The sequence below is a fragment of the Macaca thibetana genome, chromosome 1 (assembly GCF_024542745.1).
Source record: "Macaca thibetana thibetana isolate TM-01 chromosome 1, ASM2454274v1, whole genome shotgun sequence".
Lineage (NCBI taxonomy): Eukaryota > Metazoa > Chordata > Mammalia > Primates > Cercopithecidae > Macaca > Macaca thibetana.
In genome coordinates this window covers 152,612,849-152,628,681 of record NC_065578.1, presented here as the reverse complement: position 1 = coordinate 152,628,681, position 15,833 = coordinate 152,612,849, and the positions used below count along the sequence as shown (strand labels likewise).

The 15,833-nt window shown below is 40.8% G+C and overlaps 2 protein-coding genes across 9 annotated transcripts in view; one reads left to right on the top strand and one right to left on the bottom strand.

Annotated features, from left to right (window-relative positions):
• Window positions 1-15,833, bottom strand: part of LOC126948846 (cuticle collagen 2-like) — a 940,772-nt gene that overhangs the window by 275,185 nt on the left and 649,754 nt on the right. The gene's annotated exons all lie outside the window — the stretch shown is intronic.
• HHAT (hedgehog acyltransferase) overlaps window positions 1-15,833 on the top strand; it is a 350,433-nt gene that overhangs the window by 177,284 nt on the left and 157,316 nt on the right. For 6 of the 7 annotated variants that reach the window (XM_050781213.1, XM_050781243.1, XM_050781193.1 and 3 more), the window contains one exon: window positions 6,111-6,146. The exons of the other annotated variant lie outside the window; for it this stretch is intronic. In XM_050781213.1, the coding sequence (XP_050637170.1) occupies window positions 6,111-6,146 (36 nt within the window). The remainder of the gene's footprint in view (window positions 1-6,110; window positions 6,147-15,833) is intronic. 7 annotated transcript variants of the gene reach the window in all.

The following is a 15,833-nucleotide window of genomic DNA, read 5'->3' as shown; positions in this document are numbered from 1 at the left end:
CATTGAAATTATTGTTGACTTTTCCATCCCTTTAGGCTCTATTCTCCCTGAAGCAGAGGTTACGTGCTGTGCATCACTGAATTTCCAGTATCTAGTACAGAATAGGCACATAATAAATATTTGTTAAATGAGTCTGTGGTTGAATATGTGAAGGAAAAAGCACAGACTTTGGTGTCTGCTCTAAGCTAGATCCTGACTGAGCATTTGATAGCCATGAGACTGGGAATAAAGACACAAGCCTTCATAAAATAGGACCTATTTAACAGGGTTGTTGTGAGGATTAAAAATTAGGATATACAGAGTGCTTAGCCCAGTGTTTGGCATATACTTCTAAGAAAACAATGTATATTCTTTTCCTACTGTAGCTCCTTAAGGTGCCTTTTGCATCTGTATAAAAAAACTAAATGAAAATATATTTCTTTTTTTTTCTTTTTTGAGATGGAGTCTTGCTCTGTCGCCCAGGCTGGAGTGCAATGGTGCAATCTCGGCTTACTGCAACCTCCGCCTCCTGGGTTCAAGTGATTCTCCTGCCTCAGCCTTCCTAGCAGCTGGGATTACAGGCATCCACCACCATGCCTGGCTAATGTTTGTAGTTTTAGTAGAAATGGGGTTTCCCCGTTTTGGACAGGCTGGTCTTGAACTCCTGACCTTGTGATCTACCTGCCTTGGCCTCCCAAAGTGCTGGGATTACAGGTGTGAGCCACCACGCCTGGCCATGAGAATATATTTCTAGAATTCATTGGATTGCTAGTGTTTTGAAATTAAAGATGGCCCCACAGGGGAGGCCCCACCCCTTAACTCTTTGGAAGGAGCATGAGTTAGGTTTACCGTGGTCAAGAGGAAATCCATACTGAACGTTTCAAAATCACTGATGGAGTAAATTTCAAATATTCTCATCACAAAAAATGTTAAATATTTGAGGTGATGGATATATTAATTAGCTCGATTTAATCATTCCATATTATGTTCAAAAATCATAGTTATCAGTTTGTACCCCATAAATATATATGACTATAATATGTCAATATGTAATAATAATGATGATAAAAGAATTGACTCATGATTCTGAGGAAGCTGCAAAAGTCCACAAATTCTGGTAACATAAGGCTAGCCCTCTGGTTGGGTAGACCACAGTTTTCTTTTGGATAGAGTAATTTTCTCTTATGATACTTAAAATTCTTCAGGTAATGATGAAATAACTTATTTTTAAAATACCACATAAATTTAAATAACAGTTTATAGTTTCAAATATGTTTGGTTTATTTCTTTCTAATGGGAACAGGATGAAAGGCATATACATTCTTTAAGCCAAACCTTTAGCATCATATTAAATATGTTGCCTGACTTATTGGTGGTGAAGTTGGTAAGACTAAGATAATGACTCTTATGAAGAGCAGCTTTATGGACCACTTCGTTCTCCAGCCAGTAAGATAGGTATCGTTGGTTTTATCATGTGGTCTTGATTTTCATTTTATATATGTTCACTCATTTACAGCTCAAAAACAAAAGATATGAGGAAAAACTAATTAGAGTTATAGACAGTAGATTCTGATTTTAGGATGCATTGTTAATTTCTATATACAAAAAACATGAACTTGTTTGTCTTTATTTTGCAAGGAGTGTGCTTTCTGTTTTATCTTTCATTTTTAAAATGTTGAAATAATCTTAAAGTCACAAACATTAGAAGCATGGTACATGTAACGTTTTCCCCTTGAATTATTTGAGATTAGGTTGTGGACATGAAGCATCATCACCCTAAATACTTCACTGTATGCTTCCAAGGACACTTTCCTATGTATTAGGTTGGTGCAAAAGTAATTGTGGGTTTTGTCATTACTTTTAATGGCCAAGACCACATGCAATTACTTTTGCACCAACTGAATAACTGCAATATGCAGGTTGAATATCCCTTATTTGAAATGTTTGGGCCCAGAAATCAGTGTTTTTGGATTTTGAGCTTTGCAGATGTTGGAATAGTTGCAGTTACACTAGTTGAGCATCTCAAATTAAAAAATCCAAAATCTGAAGGTGCTCCCATGAGCATTTTTATGAGCATCTCATTGGTGCTCAAAAAGTTTTAGATTTTGGAGCGTTTCAGATTTCAGATTTTTTGGATTTGGGATACTCAGCCCTCTAATAACCAAACTCAGGAAGTTAATCTTGGTGCATTCCTACTATTCATTCCTCAAAACCAAGGTACTGTTCCCTGGAGGGTCTTCTGGCTAGTGGAGACTATCTGGGCTCAGGTGTTAGCTTTACCCCTAACCAACAATCACTTAACCTCTCTGTGCTTCTGTTTCTTCCTTTGTGGTGCAGATGATAATAGTATCTGTCTACCTCATAGTGTTACTGCAAACATAATTGTGTGTATGTGTGTAGAATGGAAGAGTGCCTGGTACATGCTAACCACTGTATGTGTGTTGGCTTTTACTATTAACATTTCCCCTTCTCCACTCTGTGTGCGCTGTACTGTGCCTGCATGGTGAGAAACTATAACCCTTTATTCTCCCCTAACCTTGCCTTTCTTTCTCACATGATCCGAGGAATGTGAGAAGCAGCATTAAATTAAAGCTTATGTATATTCTACCCATATCTTGTAGTCATTGTAAGGGCTCCTATATTTAGAGGTGATTTTTTAAAAACCTGCTCTTTGTCCCACCTCTGGAGCTCGAATTAATTTTTAGATACATTCATCCTTTCATGTATTGGCTGTCTACACAGAATTATCATTGGGAAGTATTTTCAAAGCCCTAAGATGTGCTTTGCAATGGAAATCTTTCAGGGCTATAAGAATGGATAATTTCCTGGCTATTAGTTGAATAAGAAAGACACATTTTGCCTTTCAGAGATTGTTATGTCTTATAATACAGAGATGGTTTCGAATATATTTAGTTTTTAAATATTCAGTAGGTGGTGTGCTAAAGCTTAGTGTCCTTAGGTAGGCCTCATGTTACAAGTAGAGGAGGAGATGGGAGAGGGAATTGGTTTGGCTGGCCACCGTTTCTATGAGGAAGGGCACCTGGAAATGGAAAGAAATGAATTGACTACCACATCATCCCCTGGAGGCCATGGCTAGGTTGAATGAGAATGATGGTGTTGGCATGAGTTGGGTGAACCTTATTTTTTTTTAAACTGATAGTCATCCAGAAACAAAAGGACAAATAATGTACATCTCCACTTACCTGAACTTCCATCACTTTGTGGAGCCTGGCTAGCTGAGACCAAGGAGGAGGGTGGAACCTGGGAAGAAAAAGTAGGTGGGAGAAGAAGTAGGTGGGAGAAGAAGCAGGTGGGAGAAGAAGCAGGTGAGAGAAGAAGCAGGTGAGAGAAGAAGCAGGTGGGAGAAGAAGCAGGTGGGAGAAGAAGCAGGTGGGAGAAGAAGCAGGTGGGAGAAGAAGCAGGTGGGAGAAGAAGCAGGTGGGAGAAGAAGCAGGTGGGAGAAGAAGCAGTTGGGCTTCCCTGGAGCAGGGCAGCCATGCTGGGAGAAGCAGAAATGAAGTGGAAGCGGGAAGACATCAGCTTTTAACATGAGCAGTCATTTTCAATTAGTAATAACGAAAGGCAGTGAGAACCTTGCTTTTAGTGGGGTGCTTGGGAAGAACAAGTAATTCATGCATTTTAGGGTTCAGTTTGATTTCCAGCTTTGTTTTCTACTGGCTGTCAGCTCTGGGGATACCAGTACCTGCCTCACCGGCATGCGTATGTGAGCACCAAACATAGTACTTGCCAGATTCTAAACAATAAATACAATTTCTCATTATTATCAGGTTTTTCATTACTGTTTCAGTGCCTTCCTCCTACCCCAGTATATACTGCGGATCTCTGATTTCTTCCATGTCTGCTTTGTCCTGTGATTCCTGGAATAGTCTGTTGCTGTCTGTTCCCAATGTAATTGAAAAGGCTCTCAAGCTTTGGATGAGTGAAGGAAGCTGAAATCTTTGTTTTAATCTACACATACTTCTACCTCCCATGTTATAGATGTGGCAACCTTAAAATTGCTGTCTGTGGTGTGGATATTTATTTATGGGGCTGAGCAAGGTAGCCTTGGTTTTGGTTAAGAGAAGGGATCATTTCTATTTTTAAAAAATTTGTGTTAAATATAATTTTAGAAAGAACTTAGCATCTTTTCCAGGTCAATGTAAAATTCAAATGAAACACATCACCTCTGCCTACAGGTAGATCTCTCTTTAGAGAACAGCTCTGTGCAGAAGACTTATGAATAAATGGAATTTATGTATCTCTAATCCCGTTTTTCCTGAATTATGTAATTATTTTAGGTCAGTGATATAGTAAATGAGGTCTGTCATGTTTTGGCTTTGAGTTTCTTTATTCTCACCTATGCTGTGTCCATTGTCTGTAAACAGATACTTAAGTACATAAAAGAATCTTGTCATTTAAAGGTATCCCACAGGGAATGACAGTAATTACCTGTCAAATGTCAGGTGGCGAGGTACCAGGCATGATGGGATGTTCGAGGGATAAGGCAAGGGTGGAGCTAGAAGCTAGGGACAGGTGGGGTCTGGACAGTCAGACCCCCCTCGAGGGTGAATTCCTGCGTCCATTACCCCTTGTCTGAAAGGGACAGAATTAACTCAGGCCCTACTCAGTCAGGTTGGCAACCCAAGAGGTGAGACTCGTGGGTGGGATGCAACCACCACCCTTTAGGTGCTGGGAGCAGTGATTCCGCCTGGGGAACTATATCATCATGATTCTGGCTGCCTGGTCTTTTTCTCTCTCTCTCTTTTTTTTTTTTTTTTTTTTTTTTTTTGAGATGGAGGCTTGCTGTGTCGCCCAGGCTGGAGTGCAGTGGCGCAATCTCGGCTCATTGCAAGCTCCGCCTCCCGGGTTCACACCATTCTTCTGCCTCAGCCTCCCGAGTAGCTGAGACTACACCGGCCACCTGGTCTTTTTACTCACACTCTGACCCAAAGGGAGAGAAGGGCACTGGCTACACAATCAGAGGTTCGGGAGGAACAAGCATGCTAGTTAGAGAAACCAAGCAGTGTCATTTATATGGACTGTACCAGTTTGGTGGTGTCAGGAAAAGGCTGTGACTTCAAGGGTCTGCCATAGACCAGTGCTATGGGATGCCTGGTATGAGGCTCAAGCACAATGGCAGGCTCCCAGCTAGTGCATGGAGCTGCAGCTCTTCCAATCCCCTGCTCAGGGCAGACCCAGAGATGGGACAGGATTGTTTCCTCAGGTGGAAAGCTCCAGGGACTACAACTAGGTGGGGCTTGGAAGGCCACTGCTGCACCAGCCTCTCCCCACCCCACTACCCCCTCTAACCTTCTTCCCTTTGGCTAGTGTGGTGGTGTGCTTTTGAAACATATTTCGGGCTGAGTGCGATTGCTTGCACCTATAATCCCAGTACTTTGGCAGGTTGAGGTGGGAGGATTGCTCAAGCCCATGAGTTTGAGACCACCCTGGGCAACAGAGACCATGTCTCTATTAAAAAAATTAAAAATTAGCCGGTGTGGTGGTACACACCTGTAGTCACAGTTATTCTGGGGGCTGAGGTTGGAGGATTGGTTTAACCCAGGAGGTCAAGGCTGCAGTGAGTGTGATCGCACCGCTGCACTTCAGGCTGGGTGACAAAGCAAGACCTTGTCTGAAGGAAAAAAAAAACCATATACGTATACATATATATGTGTGTGTGTGTTTGTATACATATATATTTTTTAAATGAACATCTGAGACATGAATATTACAAACGGACTCTTCTATTGGAAAAGTGGAAGGTACCTGGGAGATCCACTCTCATGGCCTTTGTTTCTAGAGCGAGCTTACCCTTGCTGAGACACTTATGCTACTAGAGAGCAGTGTTTCTGCACCAGAATCTCCTGGAGGGCTGTTAAGTTTAATTGCTGGGCTCCATCCCCAGAATTTCAGAATTGGTATGTCTGAGGTGGGGCCTGAGAAGGCCTGGAATTGCAATTCCAACAAGTTCCCAGGAATGCTGCTGCTCCAGCGGCCGCATCTTGAGAACTACTGTGGTATAGCAATCCATTTATTCATGCTATGAATTTAAATTATATAGATAGTTGTCTAGTCTACCATTACTGTAAATATCTTTTCTTGATATGCCTGCCTATGTCTCCTTTGAACAGGTATTTTGATGTTGGACTGCATAAGTTCTTAATCAGGTAAGCCAATAATTTTTATTTTAGGTAACATTGAATAGCATGTCTATTATGAAAGACTGAAACGGAAAATCCTTGTTAAATATCTTGATAAATAATGGCATTTGTATATATATACTTGTCAAGAAAACATTGCTAACACTAGTTTTTTTGTGGTTCCCAGAATCACACATGATTAAGCAATTAAAGAAATCGATGTTTAAAGTGGCTTATTTCTGAAGTGATAGTTACGTAAGATCTCAGACAAGTATAATTCCAACTACTAGGCTGCTGGAAAAACTAATTGAAAAATTAGGAGTGCCAGCTTGTATTCAGACATTAAACAACCGCCTTAACCAATTTTCCCTCCACTGAATTTAGTCTTTTTAAGTGGAATCTTTCAGTTGCTTTATAGTTGTGAAGATACAACCTTGTTCATAATTGAAAGAGATTACAGATGACAGTTTATATCCTAGTTTATTGGTGATTTTTACCAGAGTTGGCTTATGGGACATATTAATTTCAAATAGCTATTAAATCTAATAGAGGTTAAATGGAAATATACCAGCATTATAGTTTTAAGAATATGCATATTTTGTCTGCTATCAGTTTTGCTGTGTTTTCTAAATGTATTAATATTGAGCATGTATTACTCTAATAATGATAAATAATGATCATTAAAATGCTTGTCAAAACTATTGAGGGAAGCAGAAATGGTTGCTGAAAGACTGCAAGCTAAAGATGACAAGGAAACCAGAAATTATGTAAAGCGATTTGCTTTCTGCAAGTATGTATCTCTAAATGCTAGTTAATATTGTCTAATAGCCTGATAATGAACAGTCTGTAAACTCAATGTGATTTTTGGGTAAGTGTTATGCTGGTTTCGTTCTCTACAATGCGTGGCCATCTCCCTACTGGTAAGATGCTCTTTGAGAGGAAGTGTACATAATTGACATCACCTTTAATCCCACCAAAAACCACATTTCCTCTGCACTAGATATGGTAGTGTTCTGAGTAAGGCCATGCAGGCCTTATCCTCTTTGACCTCTTTTCCAAGGCCTCATCCAAGGCTGCACAGTGAAATCTCCTCGGCTTCCCTCCTACTCAAGGAATATGGATGGTCCTGGCTTTCTCCAGGACCATCCATACTTACTCCACAGATAGTAGAGTGTGAACTGCTATCTTCAACACAGCAAGGGTAAATACATTTTAGCAGGAAGGACAAAGAACCAGCAGTCATGGGAAAGCAGGCATGAACATTCCATATTTGAACTGATCAGAAGAATCTGGATGTATTATTACTTCAGGGAGTAGTTCGAGTTTTTTATTTAATGTCTTTGGTGCTTTGTATAACTCCCATTGTACTGTTCCCTTAATGCCTTGTAGTGGATGCAAGTTTGTACTCTTATTTTTTATAGTAAATTTCTTGAGGTCAGGGATCATGTCTTAGTCACCTATCAATGATTAGATTCAGAAACTTGTATAGGATCAACCTTCAGCAAATATTAGGGCTAGCAGGGAATGAATGAGATGAGACAGAAAGGACAAGAGGGGTGAAGCAGGTTGAGAAGAAGCTGTACAGTCGATTATTCAGCAAATAACTTAAGCTTACCATGTGCCACTTACTTGGATATGCCTGGGAATGCTGTCACTTGCAAAAACAGACATTTGATTTGAAGCTTTCCATGTGCTTATCCCTTGCCAGGCTTGTAGTTGGAGTGAACGGTGGGTCTGCCTCTGCTATCCCTCCTCTTTTTCCTTCTTCTGGGCTCCAACCCTTCCTCCTAAGTTGGGTCTGGAGGAAGGAGAGGGAGTGGTCAAGTGGCTCTAACGTGACCAAGGCTGGGATCCCCTTGCTCTGGCAGGAGGCCCTTTTGGGCAGGTACTGGAAGATGCTCTAACTGGTCACCTTAACCAGCATTCTGTGAAGCGAGCGCTGTTGGGAGAGTAAGGCTTCTCTCTACCCTGCCATGCCGTCTTCTGTGTTTCCTTACCCTCATTCGGGCAGGGAGCAGAGAAAATTAGCAGGTTTCTTGCTTATCCTACTGGGGAACGAGAGGTTAGTTTTGCAGGCATCCCTAGCCTCTGGGAGTAGGTCTCTTCCTCTCCCATCACATGACAGCGCGCCCCACTAGGCAAACAACTTAATGACTCCAAGGAGTCTCTTCCTCTTTCCTCTTCCCAGCTTGGGAGTAAGGGGTAGGGGTGGTAAAGATGGTGGTTGGGAGCAGAGGCAGTTCTCCATCTTGCAGTAATCCCAGAATGGGGTGGATCTCACCTCTTTATTTGCAGCTCTCTTTAGAAAGTGAGTATTTTCAGGCCGGACTTGGTGACTCGCACTTGTAATCCCAGCACTTTGGGAGGCCAGGGCAGGTGGATCATGAGGTCAGGAGATTGAGACCATCCTGGATAACACGGTGAAACCCCATCTCTACTAAAAATACAAAAAATTAGCCGGGCATGGTGGCAGGCCCCTCTGGTCCCAGCTACTCGGGAGGCTGAGGCAGGAGAATGGTGTGAACCCAGGAGGTGGAGCTTGCAGTGAGCCAAGATCACGCCACTAAGCTCTAGCCTCGGTGATAGGGCAAGGCTCCGTCTCAAAAAAAAAAAAAAGTATTTTCAACCATGTGCAGTGGCTTATGCCTGTAATCCCAGCACTTTGGGAGGCTGAGGTGGGCAAATCACTTGAAGCCAGGAGTTCAAGGCTAGCCTGGGCAATATGAGAAAAAATCCTGCCTCTACTAAAAATACAAAAATTAGCCAGGCGTATTGACACACACCTGTAATCCCAGCTACTTGGGTGGCTGAGGCACGAGGATCACTTGAACCCAGAAGGCCAAAGCTGCAGTGGGCCAAGATGGGCTGCTGCACTCCAGCCTGGGCGACAGAGTGAGACTCTGTCTCAAAAGAAAAAAAAAAAAAAAAAAAAAGGGGGTATTTTCTTCTCCCAGCTTGGGAGGGAAGTCAAACCTGATGGGACCCAGCACCATTTATGACTGGACACCTTAATAAGAACTGTTTCTTTGGGACAATGACCCTGAAGCTAGGTTGAAGAGGGTGGGGGCATGGTGGGGTTAGCAGTGAGGGGATGGCAGCAACAGCTCCTTTAAGAAGATAAGCTGTGAAGGGGAGGAAAGAAAGATAGGGCAGCTGGTGGAGAGGGTGGGTGGAGTGGGTATTTTTTTCTTTTTAATGGGATGAACTCTTGTATTTAGCCACCAGAAGGTCTTAAGTGTCCTTTAGACTTAGAGAAAGCAGTTTCATTTAGGTGGAGAGAAGTAGAGCCTGATTGCTAGGGGGAGTGAGTGGCCCCTTAGTAACCTCAGACAGCAATGGCATTTTCTTGTAAATATATCATTAGAGAAAACCTTAGAGGGTTGAAAGAGTGAAAGGGATGGTACTTAAGGAATCCTTCTCACTCTATAATGGCCAAGAGAAGAAAATATACTTCCCTTTGTAAAAGAGCAAATGTGGGAGAAATTGTCATAGGTTTCCTCCTCCCCTCTAAGATTAACTACATTTATTAGCTCCAAAAGCTCTTAATGTGCAGTTTGGTTTGTCAGGCTGTATTGAATACTTAGTGTTTGGCTTAAAAAAAAAAAAAAAAAAAAAAAAAAACTACAGCATGCCTGAAATTAATCAGCTGCATCTTTTAAATTGATGGAAGTCATGTCGACTTCTCTGGAATGACGTCAATTTCCACAAAGCCAAGAGCCCTATCTTTGATCTCAGACTAGGCATTTGCAAGGAGGGACATGCTTCCTTTTAAACCTTGAAGTACTCCACTGAGCCATGGGGGCAGGAAGGAGCTGTCACACTTAATGAAATGTGGGCATTTTTGGTATTAGTGTTTTGTGATGACTGTGGGAAAATTCAGTGAGCTCAGTTCTGCATCTTATAGAAATCATAGACAGAAGCAGCAATCACAACTCACCTAGGAATGGCCTCAGAAGAAGCCTACTGGCTGGAGTTCTTAATGTGACACTGCGTAAGAAAAGCTGACCAACCTGGGGAAAGAGATTACAGAATAAAAATTTCTGTTTCATTATAGATAACAGGGTGGCTTGTTTAAATTTAGCTTAGTTTAGCTTTGGCAAGAAAGTAAATGATTTTTGGTTTGATTCTTGCTGACTGAGGCATGTTTCTTTTTCTTTCTTCTTTTATCTTTGAATAGATATGGGATTTTGCCATGTTTCCCAGACTGATCTTGAACTCCGTGAGCTCAAGCGATCCTCCCGCCTTGGCCTCCCACAGTGCTGGGATTACAGGCGTGAGCTACTGCACCTGGCCAGCATTTTCCATCTTACTCAGAATTGCAGCCAGCACTGTCTCTTTTAAGACAAAGGTGTACATGTGGTCTCACTTATATGTGGAATCTAAAAAAATTGAACTCATAGAAACAGTAGAATGGTAGCTACCAAGGTCTGGGAGTGGGGAATGAAGAAATGTCAAGGAATACAAAATTTCAGTTAGAAAAAGGAAGTTCAAGAGCTCTATTGTATAATAGGGTGACAATAGCTAATAATGATGTATTCTTGAAAATTACTGAGAGAGGAGATTTTAGGCTTTCTCACCACACAAAAGATAAGTATATGAAGAAATGCATGTGTTAATTAGCTTGATTTGTCCGTTTCACAATATAAACGTATTTCAAAACATGTTGTACACCATAAACATATACAATTTTTGTCAGCTAAAAAATAATAGTTTAAAAAAGATGAATGATACTTGTTTTGTTCCGTCCCCCACCTCTGACTGCTCCTGTCTGACCACCTCAGGTGGGGCAGTAGTTTTCAGTGGAGCAGGATAACATCATGACTTAAAAAAAAAATTGACACATTGTGTTTGTATTTATGGGCTACAATTTGATGTTTTGATATATATGTTGTATAATGATCAAATCGGGGTAGTTAGCATATCTGTCATCTTATGCATTTGTCATTTGTGGTGAGAACATGCTGTATTTGGTATTATACAATAACTATTTGATAGAATATACAATACCTTACTATTAACCATTGTCACTCTACTGTGCAATTGAACACCAGAACTTACTCTTCCTATCTAATTGAAACTTTGTACCCCTTGACCAGTCTTTCCCTATCCTCCCCTCTCTACCCCATCTATGGTAATCACTGTTTTATTCTCTGCTACTGTGTTATTAATTTTTTTAAGATTCCACATGTCAGTGAAATCATGTAGTATTTGTCTATGTCTGGATCTTTTCAGTTAACATGATATCCTCCAGATCCATCCGTGTTGTCACAGATAACAGGATTTCTTTCTTTTTTATGGTTGCATAGTATTCCATTGTGTTGCCAAAATCAAATAAAATATAGAGATGAATCTCTAAATTTAAAACATTTTATTTGGCCCCAGGCACAGTGGCTCATGCCTGTAATCCCAGCACTTTGCGAGGCCATTTGCGAGGCCAAAGCAGGTAGATCACTTGAGGGCAGGAGTTCAAGACCAGCCTGGCCAACATGGCAAAACCCTATCTCTACTGAAAATACAAAAATTAGCTGGGTGTGGTAGCACACACCGATAGTTCCCGCTACTTGGGAGGCTGAGGCACAAGAATCTCTTGAACCTGGGAGGCAGAGGTTGCGGTGAGCTGAGATCATACCACTGCACTCCAGCCCAGGGTGACAGAGCAAGACTGTGTCTCAAAAACAAACATATGAGAAGCAAGAAGTTTCAATTCAGGGCATACATACAGACCAGGTGGCCTTCCATATGTCCAGAGAACAAACAGAAAGTTGGGAGTTGTGTTGGACAGAGAAATGTTATGTATTGTTTTGAAAGAAAGCTCATTGGCACTAGAGAGGCTTTTGAGAGATGGTAAGCTCTGATTGGTGACTGATGATGGTAAATAAAACCAGTGTTAGAGTCTCGGGAGGTCATTTCAGCAGCTATTAGGTAAAACTGGTCTTAGGGTTACAGCAGGCTGTTTCAACACCTGAGCTTGTGGAACATTTAACTCTTGGAGCAGGTGCTATGTGTCCCAAGTGCTTTTCTTCCCTGGCCCCTCAACTCTGATTTAGTTGGGCATCACAATAGTGATCCAATTTGTATCATTAACTTTCACAGTGTGTATATGCCACATTTTCTCTATCTGTGCATCTGTTGTTGGACACTTGAGTTGATTCCATCTCTTGGCTATTATCAATAGTGCTGCAGTAAACATGGGAGTGCAGATATTTCTTCGATATACTGATGTTCTTTCCTTTGGATGTAGACCCAGTAGTGGGATTGCAGTATCATATGGTAGTTTGGTTCTTAATTTTTTGAGGAACCTCCAAACTGTTTTCCAAAGTGGCTGTACTAATTTACATTGCCACCAACAGTGTGTAATGTAAAGGGTTCTTTTATCTGCACATCCTTGCCAACACTTTTGTTTGCATTTTTTTTTTTTTTTTTTTTTTTTTTTTTGAGGCAGGGTCTCCCTCTGTCACTCAGGCTGTGGTGCAGTGGCATGATCATGGCTCACTGCAGCCTCAGCCTCCTGGACTCAAGCAATCTGCCTGCCTTAGTCTCCAGGTAGCTGGGATTATAGGCATGCACCATCATGCCCAGCAGTTTTTTTGTTTTTTTTTTTTAATGGTAGAGACAGGGTCTTACTGTGTTGACCAGGCTGCCTTTGAACACCTGAGCTCAAGTGATTCTCCTGCCTTGGCCTCCCAAAGTGATGGGATTACAGGTATGAGCCACCACACTTGACCTTTTTTTTTTTTTTTTTTTTTTTTTTGGTCTTTTTGGTGATAGCTATTCCAACTGGGATGAGGTGGTATCTCATTGTGGTTTTGATTTGCATTTCCCTGATGATAGGTGATGCTGAGTATCTTTTCATATGTCTGTTGGCCATTTGTGTATCTTCTTTTAAGAAATGTCTATTAAGATCTTCAGCTCATTTTAAAACACTTTGTTGTTTTTTTTTTTTGTTTTTTTGAGACAGAGTCTCACTCTGTCGCCCAGACTGGAGTGCAATGGCATGATCTCGGCTCACTGCAACTTCGCCTCCCGGGTTCAAGCAATTCTCCTGCCTCAGCCTCCTGAGTAGCTGGGATTACAGGCGTCCACCACCATGCCTGGCTAATTTTTTATATTTTTAGTAGAGACAGGGTTTCACTATTTTGGCCAGGCTTGTCTGGAACTCCTGACCTCATGATCCACCCACCTCGGCCTCCCAAAGTGCTGGGATTACAGATGTAAGCCACTGAACCTGACCTATTCTGTCTTTTTAATTGGGGAATTTGATCCATTGACATTCAAGATTATTATTGATAAGTAAGGACTTACTCCTGCCATTTTGCTAATTGTTTTTTGGTGGTTTTGTAGATCTTTCTTTCCTTTTTTCCTCTCTTGTTTTTTTCCCCTCTGGTTTGGTGGTTTTCTGTGTTGCGAAGCTTTTTTTCTTTTCTTTCTTTTTTTTTTTTTTAATCTTATTTGTGTATCTGCTGTAATTTCTTTCTTTGTGGTTACTATGGGATTAACATAAAGAGTGCTGTAGTTATAATAGACTAACTTTTTAAAGCTGATAACTTAACTTTGGACATATGACTTTTAAAAGAGGACCCAATGCTATCCTTCTCCCAGTGTCTCTGAAACATTAAATTTGTCAATTGATAATTTTTCATTACTCTTTAACTTACAGATTTAAAATCAGAAAAGTATTCACCTGAATTTTTTTCTATATTATTTACATGTATCTTTTAATTAATTTCAAATACATATTTCAAATAAGAATCTAGCTTTTAAAAAAAATAGCAAGATAAATTTTATCATCACTTTTCACATTTACTCCAGAGACCATGTGTGAGTTCATCAGAGCCACTACTTCTGTCCTAAGGAGAAGGTCTTGATACCTTCTCAGGACTAGTGGAAATGCAAAGTATGGAAATAATTCCACTGATACTTCTTAGGCAAATAGAACAAGGCAGTGAACCTCTGGTATGGCCCTGAAGCTATTTGAGAAGATCTCTGGAGATCTTTAATAGAGTCCTTAGAAGATAAATTTTTCCACAAATAAATAGATTTTGCATATTAGAATGGTGTTCAATATAGTGTATATTCAGTTCATACAAAGGCCAACATTTATATGAAATACATGTGCCCTTTTGAAGCATGATTTTGTTCTGATGAAAGAGAAGGTAGAAGAGGACAACTATTCACTTGTAGTGTCTTTTGTTCTTCTGGAGGTTGGTGCAGGTTTTCCATGAAGTCTGGAGTATCTTTGAATGGCCAGAAGGGCAGCCAATTTCAGCAATATGGGAGTTGGTGGCTTACTGAATTCTGAAATGATTATAAATGATATTACCTGCTTCTGGCTTTTTCCTTGTTGATACCCCATACCTGACCCTTTCATAAAATTAGCCCTACAACAGAACAGAATTATTATTTGGGCTAAAAATCATTGGCATTTTGAATTTTATGAATCACAGGGTAATTTTTAACTTTCTTTATCTCAGATACCACAAGTCTATCACTACATTTGCTGTAGTTAATTGTAGCATTCCTGGTATTGATGAAGAAGTCTGGTCACCATCATCTGAAGTGTTTCTTGGATTGTGTGATGTCTGAAACGTTCAAAAAATCTGCCTTGCGTCTTTAAGAAGCGAGGTGGTCAAATGAAGGATTAATTGAGGCTTATGTACTCCCTCTGAGAAGGAAGAGAGCTGAAGATGAGCCACTCTCTTTTTAGTGTCCCCTTAGGACCGTTTAGACCTATTTTGGCTCTGAGCTGCCCTGGAAACAGAAAGAGAGAGGCACACATTTGATCCTGGAAGTAGGATGGTAATGGGAAGTTAATTAGCATCTGTATTCAGTTTAGCAGTTTAGAACCAGCTAAAACACATGCATGTTCTGTGTCTACCAGGAAAGAAAGATGAAGTCATTGTGTGTGTGTGTGTGTGTATATATATATATATATTTTTTTTTTTTTGAGATGGAGTCTTGCTCTGTCGCCCAGGCTGGAGTGCAGTGGCTGGATCTCAGCTCACTGCAAGCTCTGCCTCCCGGGTTCACGCCATTCTCCTGCCTCAGCCTCCCGAGTAGCTGGGACTACAGGCTATTTTTTTTGTATTTTTAGTAGAGATGGGGTTTCACCGTGTTAGCTAGGATGGTCTCTATCTCCTGACCTTGTGATCCACCTGCCTCGGCCTCCCAAAGTGCTGGGATTACAGGCATAAGCCACCACGCCCAGCCCATTATGTATATATTTTTAAACACAGAGGTGATAACTCAGAGGCAAAAATACTTGCTTTGTTACATAGGATTTTAAACTTTGTATTTTGTAAATGTAACATAAAGGTCGATTTCTGTTGAAACAGTTTTTACTAGTGATATAAAAAGTGAATGAGCTTATTAAAACACCACTTCCACCTGAGGTGAGTCTAAAGTATGTATCTTTGCGGCCCTAATTAGACATTGCCCATCATCTTTTAGTGGCATTCGGGGGAGAAATGACACCTGGGAGGAGTCCCCAGGTCTCTTTCATCCCTGCCTGATGAAAACTCATCTCCTTTGAAGTGACTGCAGTATCAGTTTCTTTTAAACTTTTCTTTGATTCCACCAGAAAGAAGCTAAGGATCTGTATGATGTTCTTGTACTAAAGTGTTTTAAATAAAAAGTGAAGAACATGTGAGTGAAGAGACCCAGGTAACCAAAATAGGCCCCAGAGAGGCAGTTAATGAAAATACAGGCAGGGTGCTA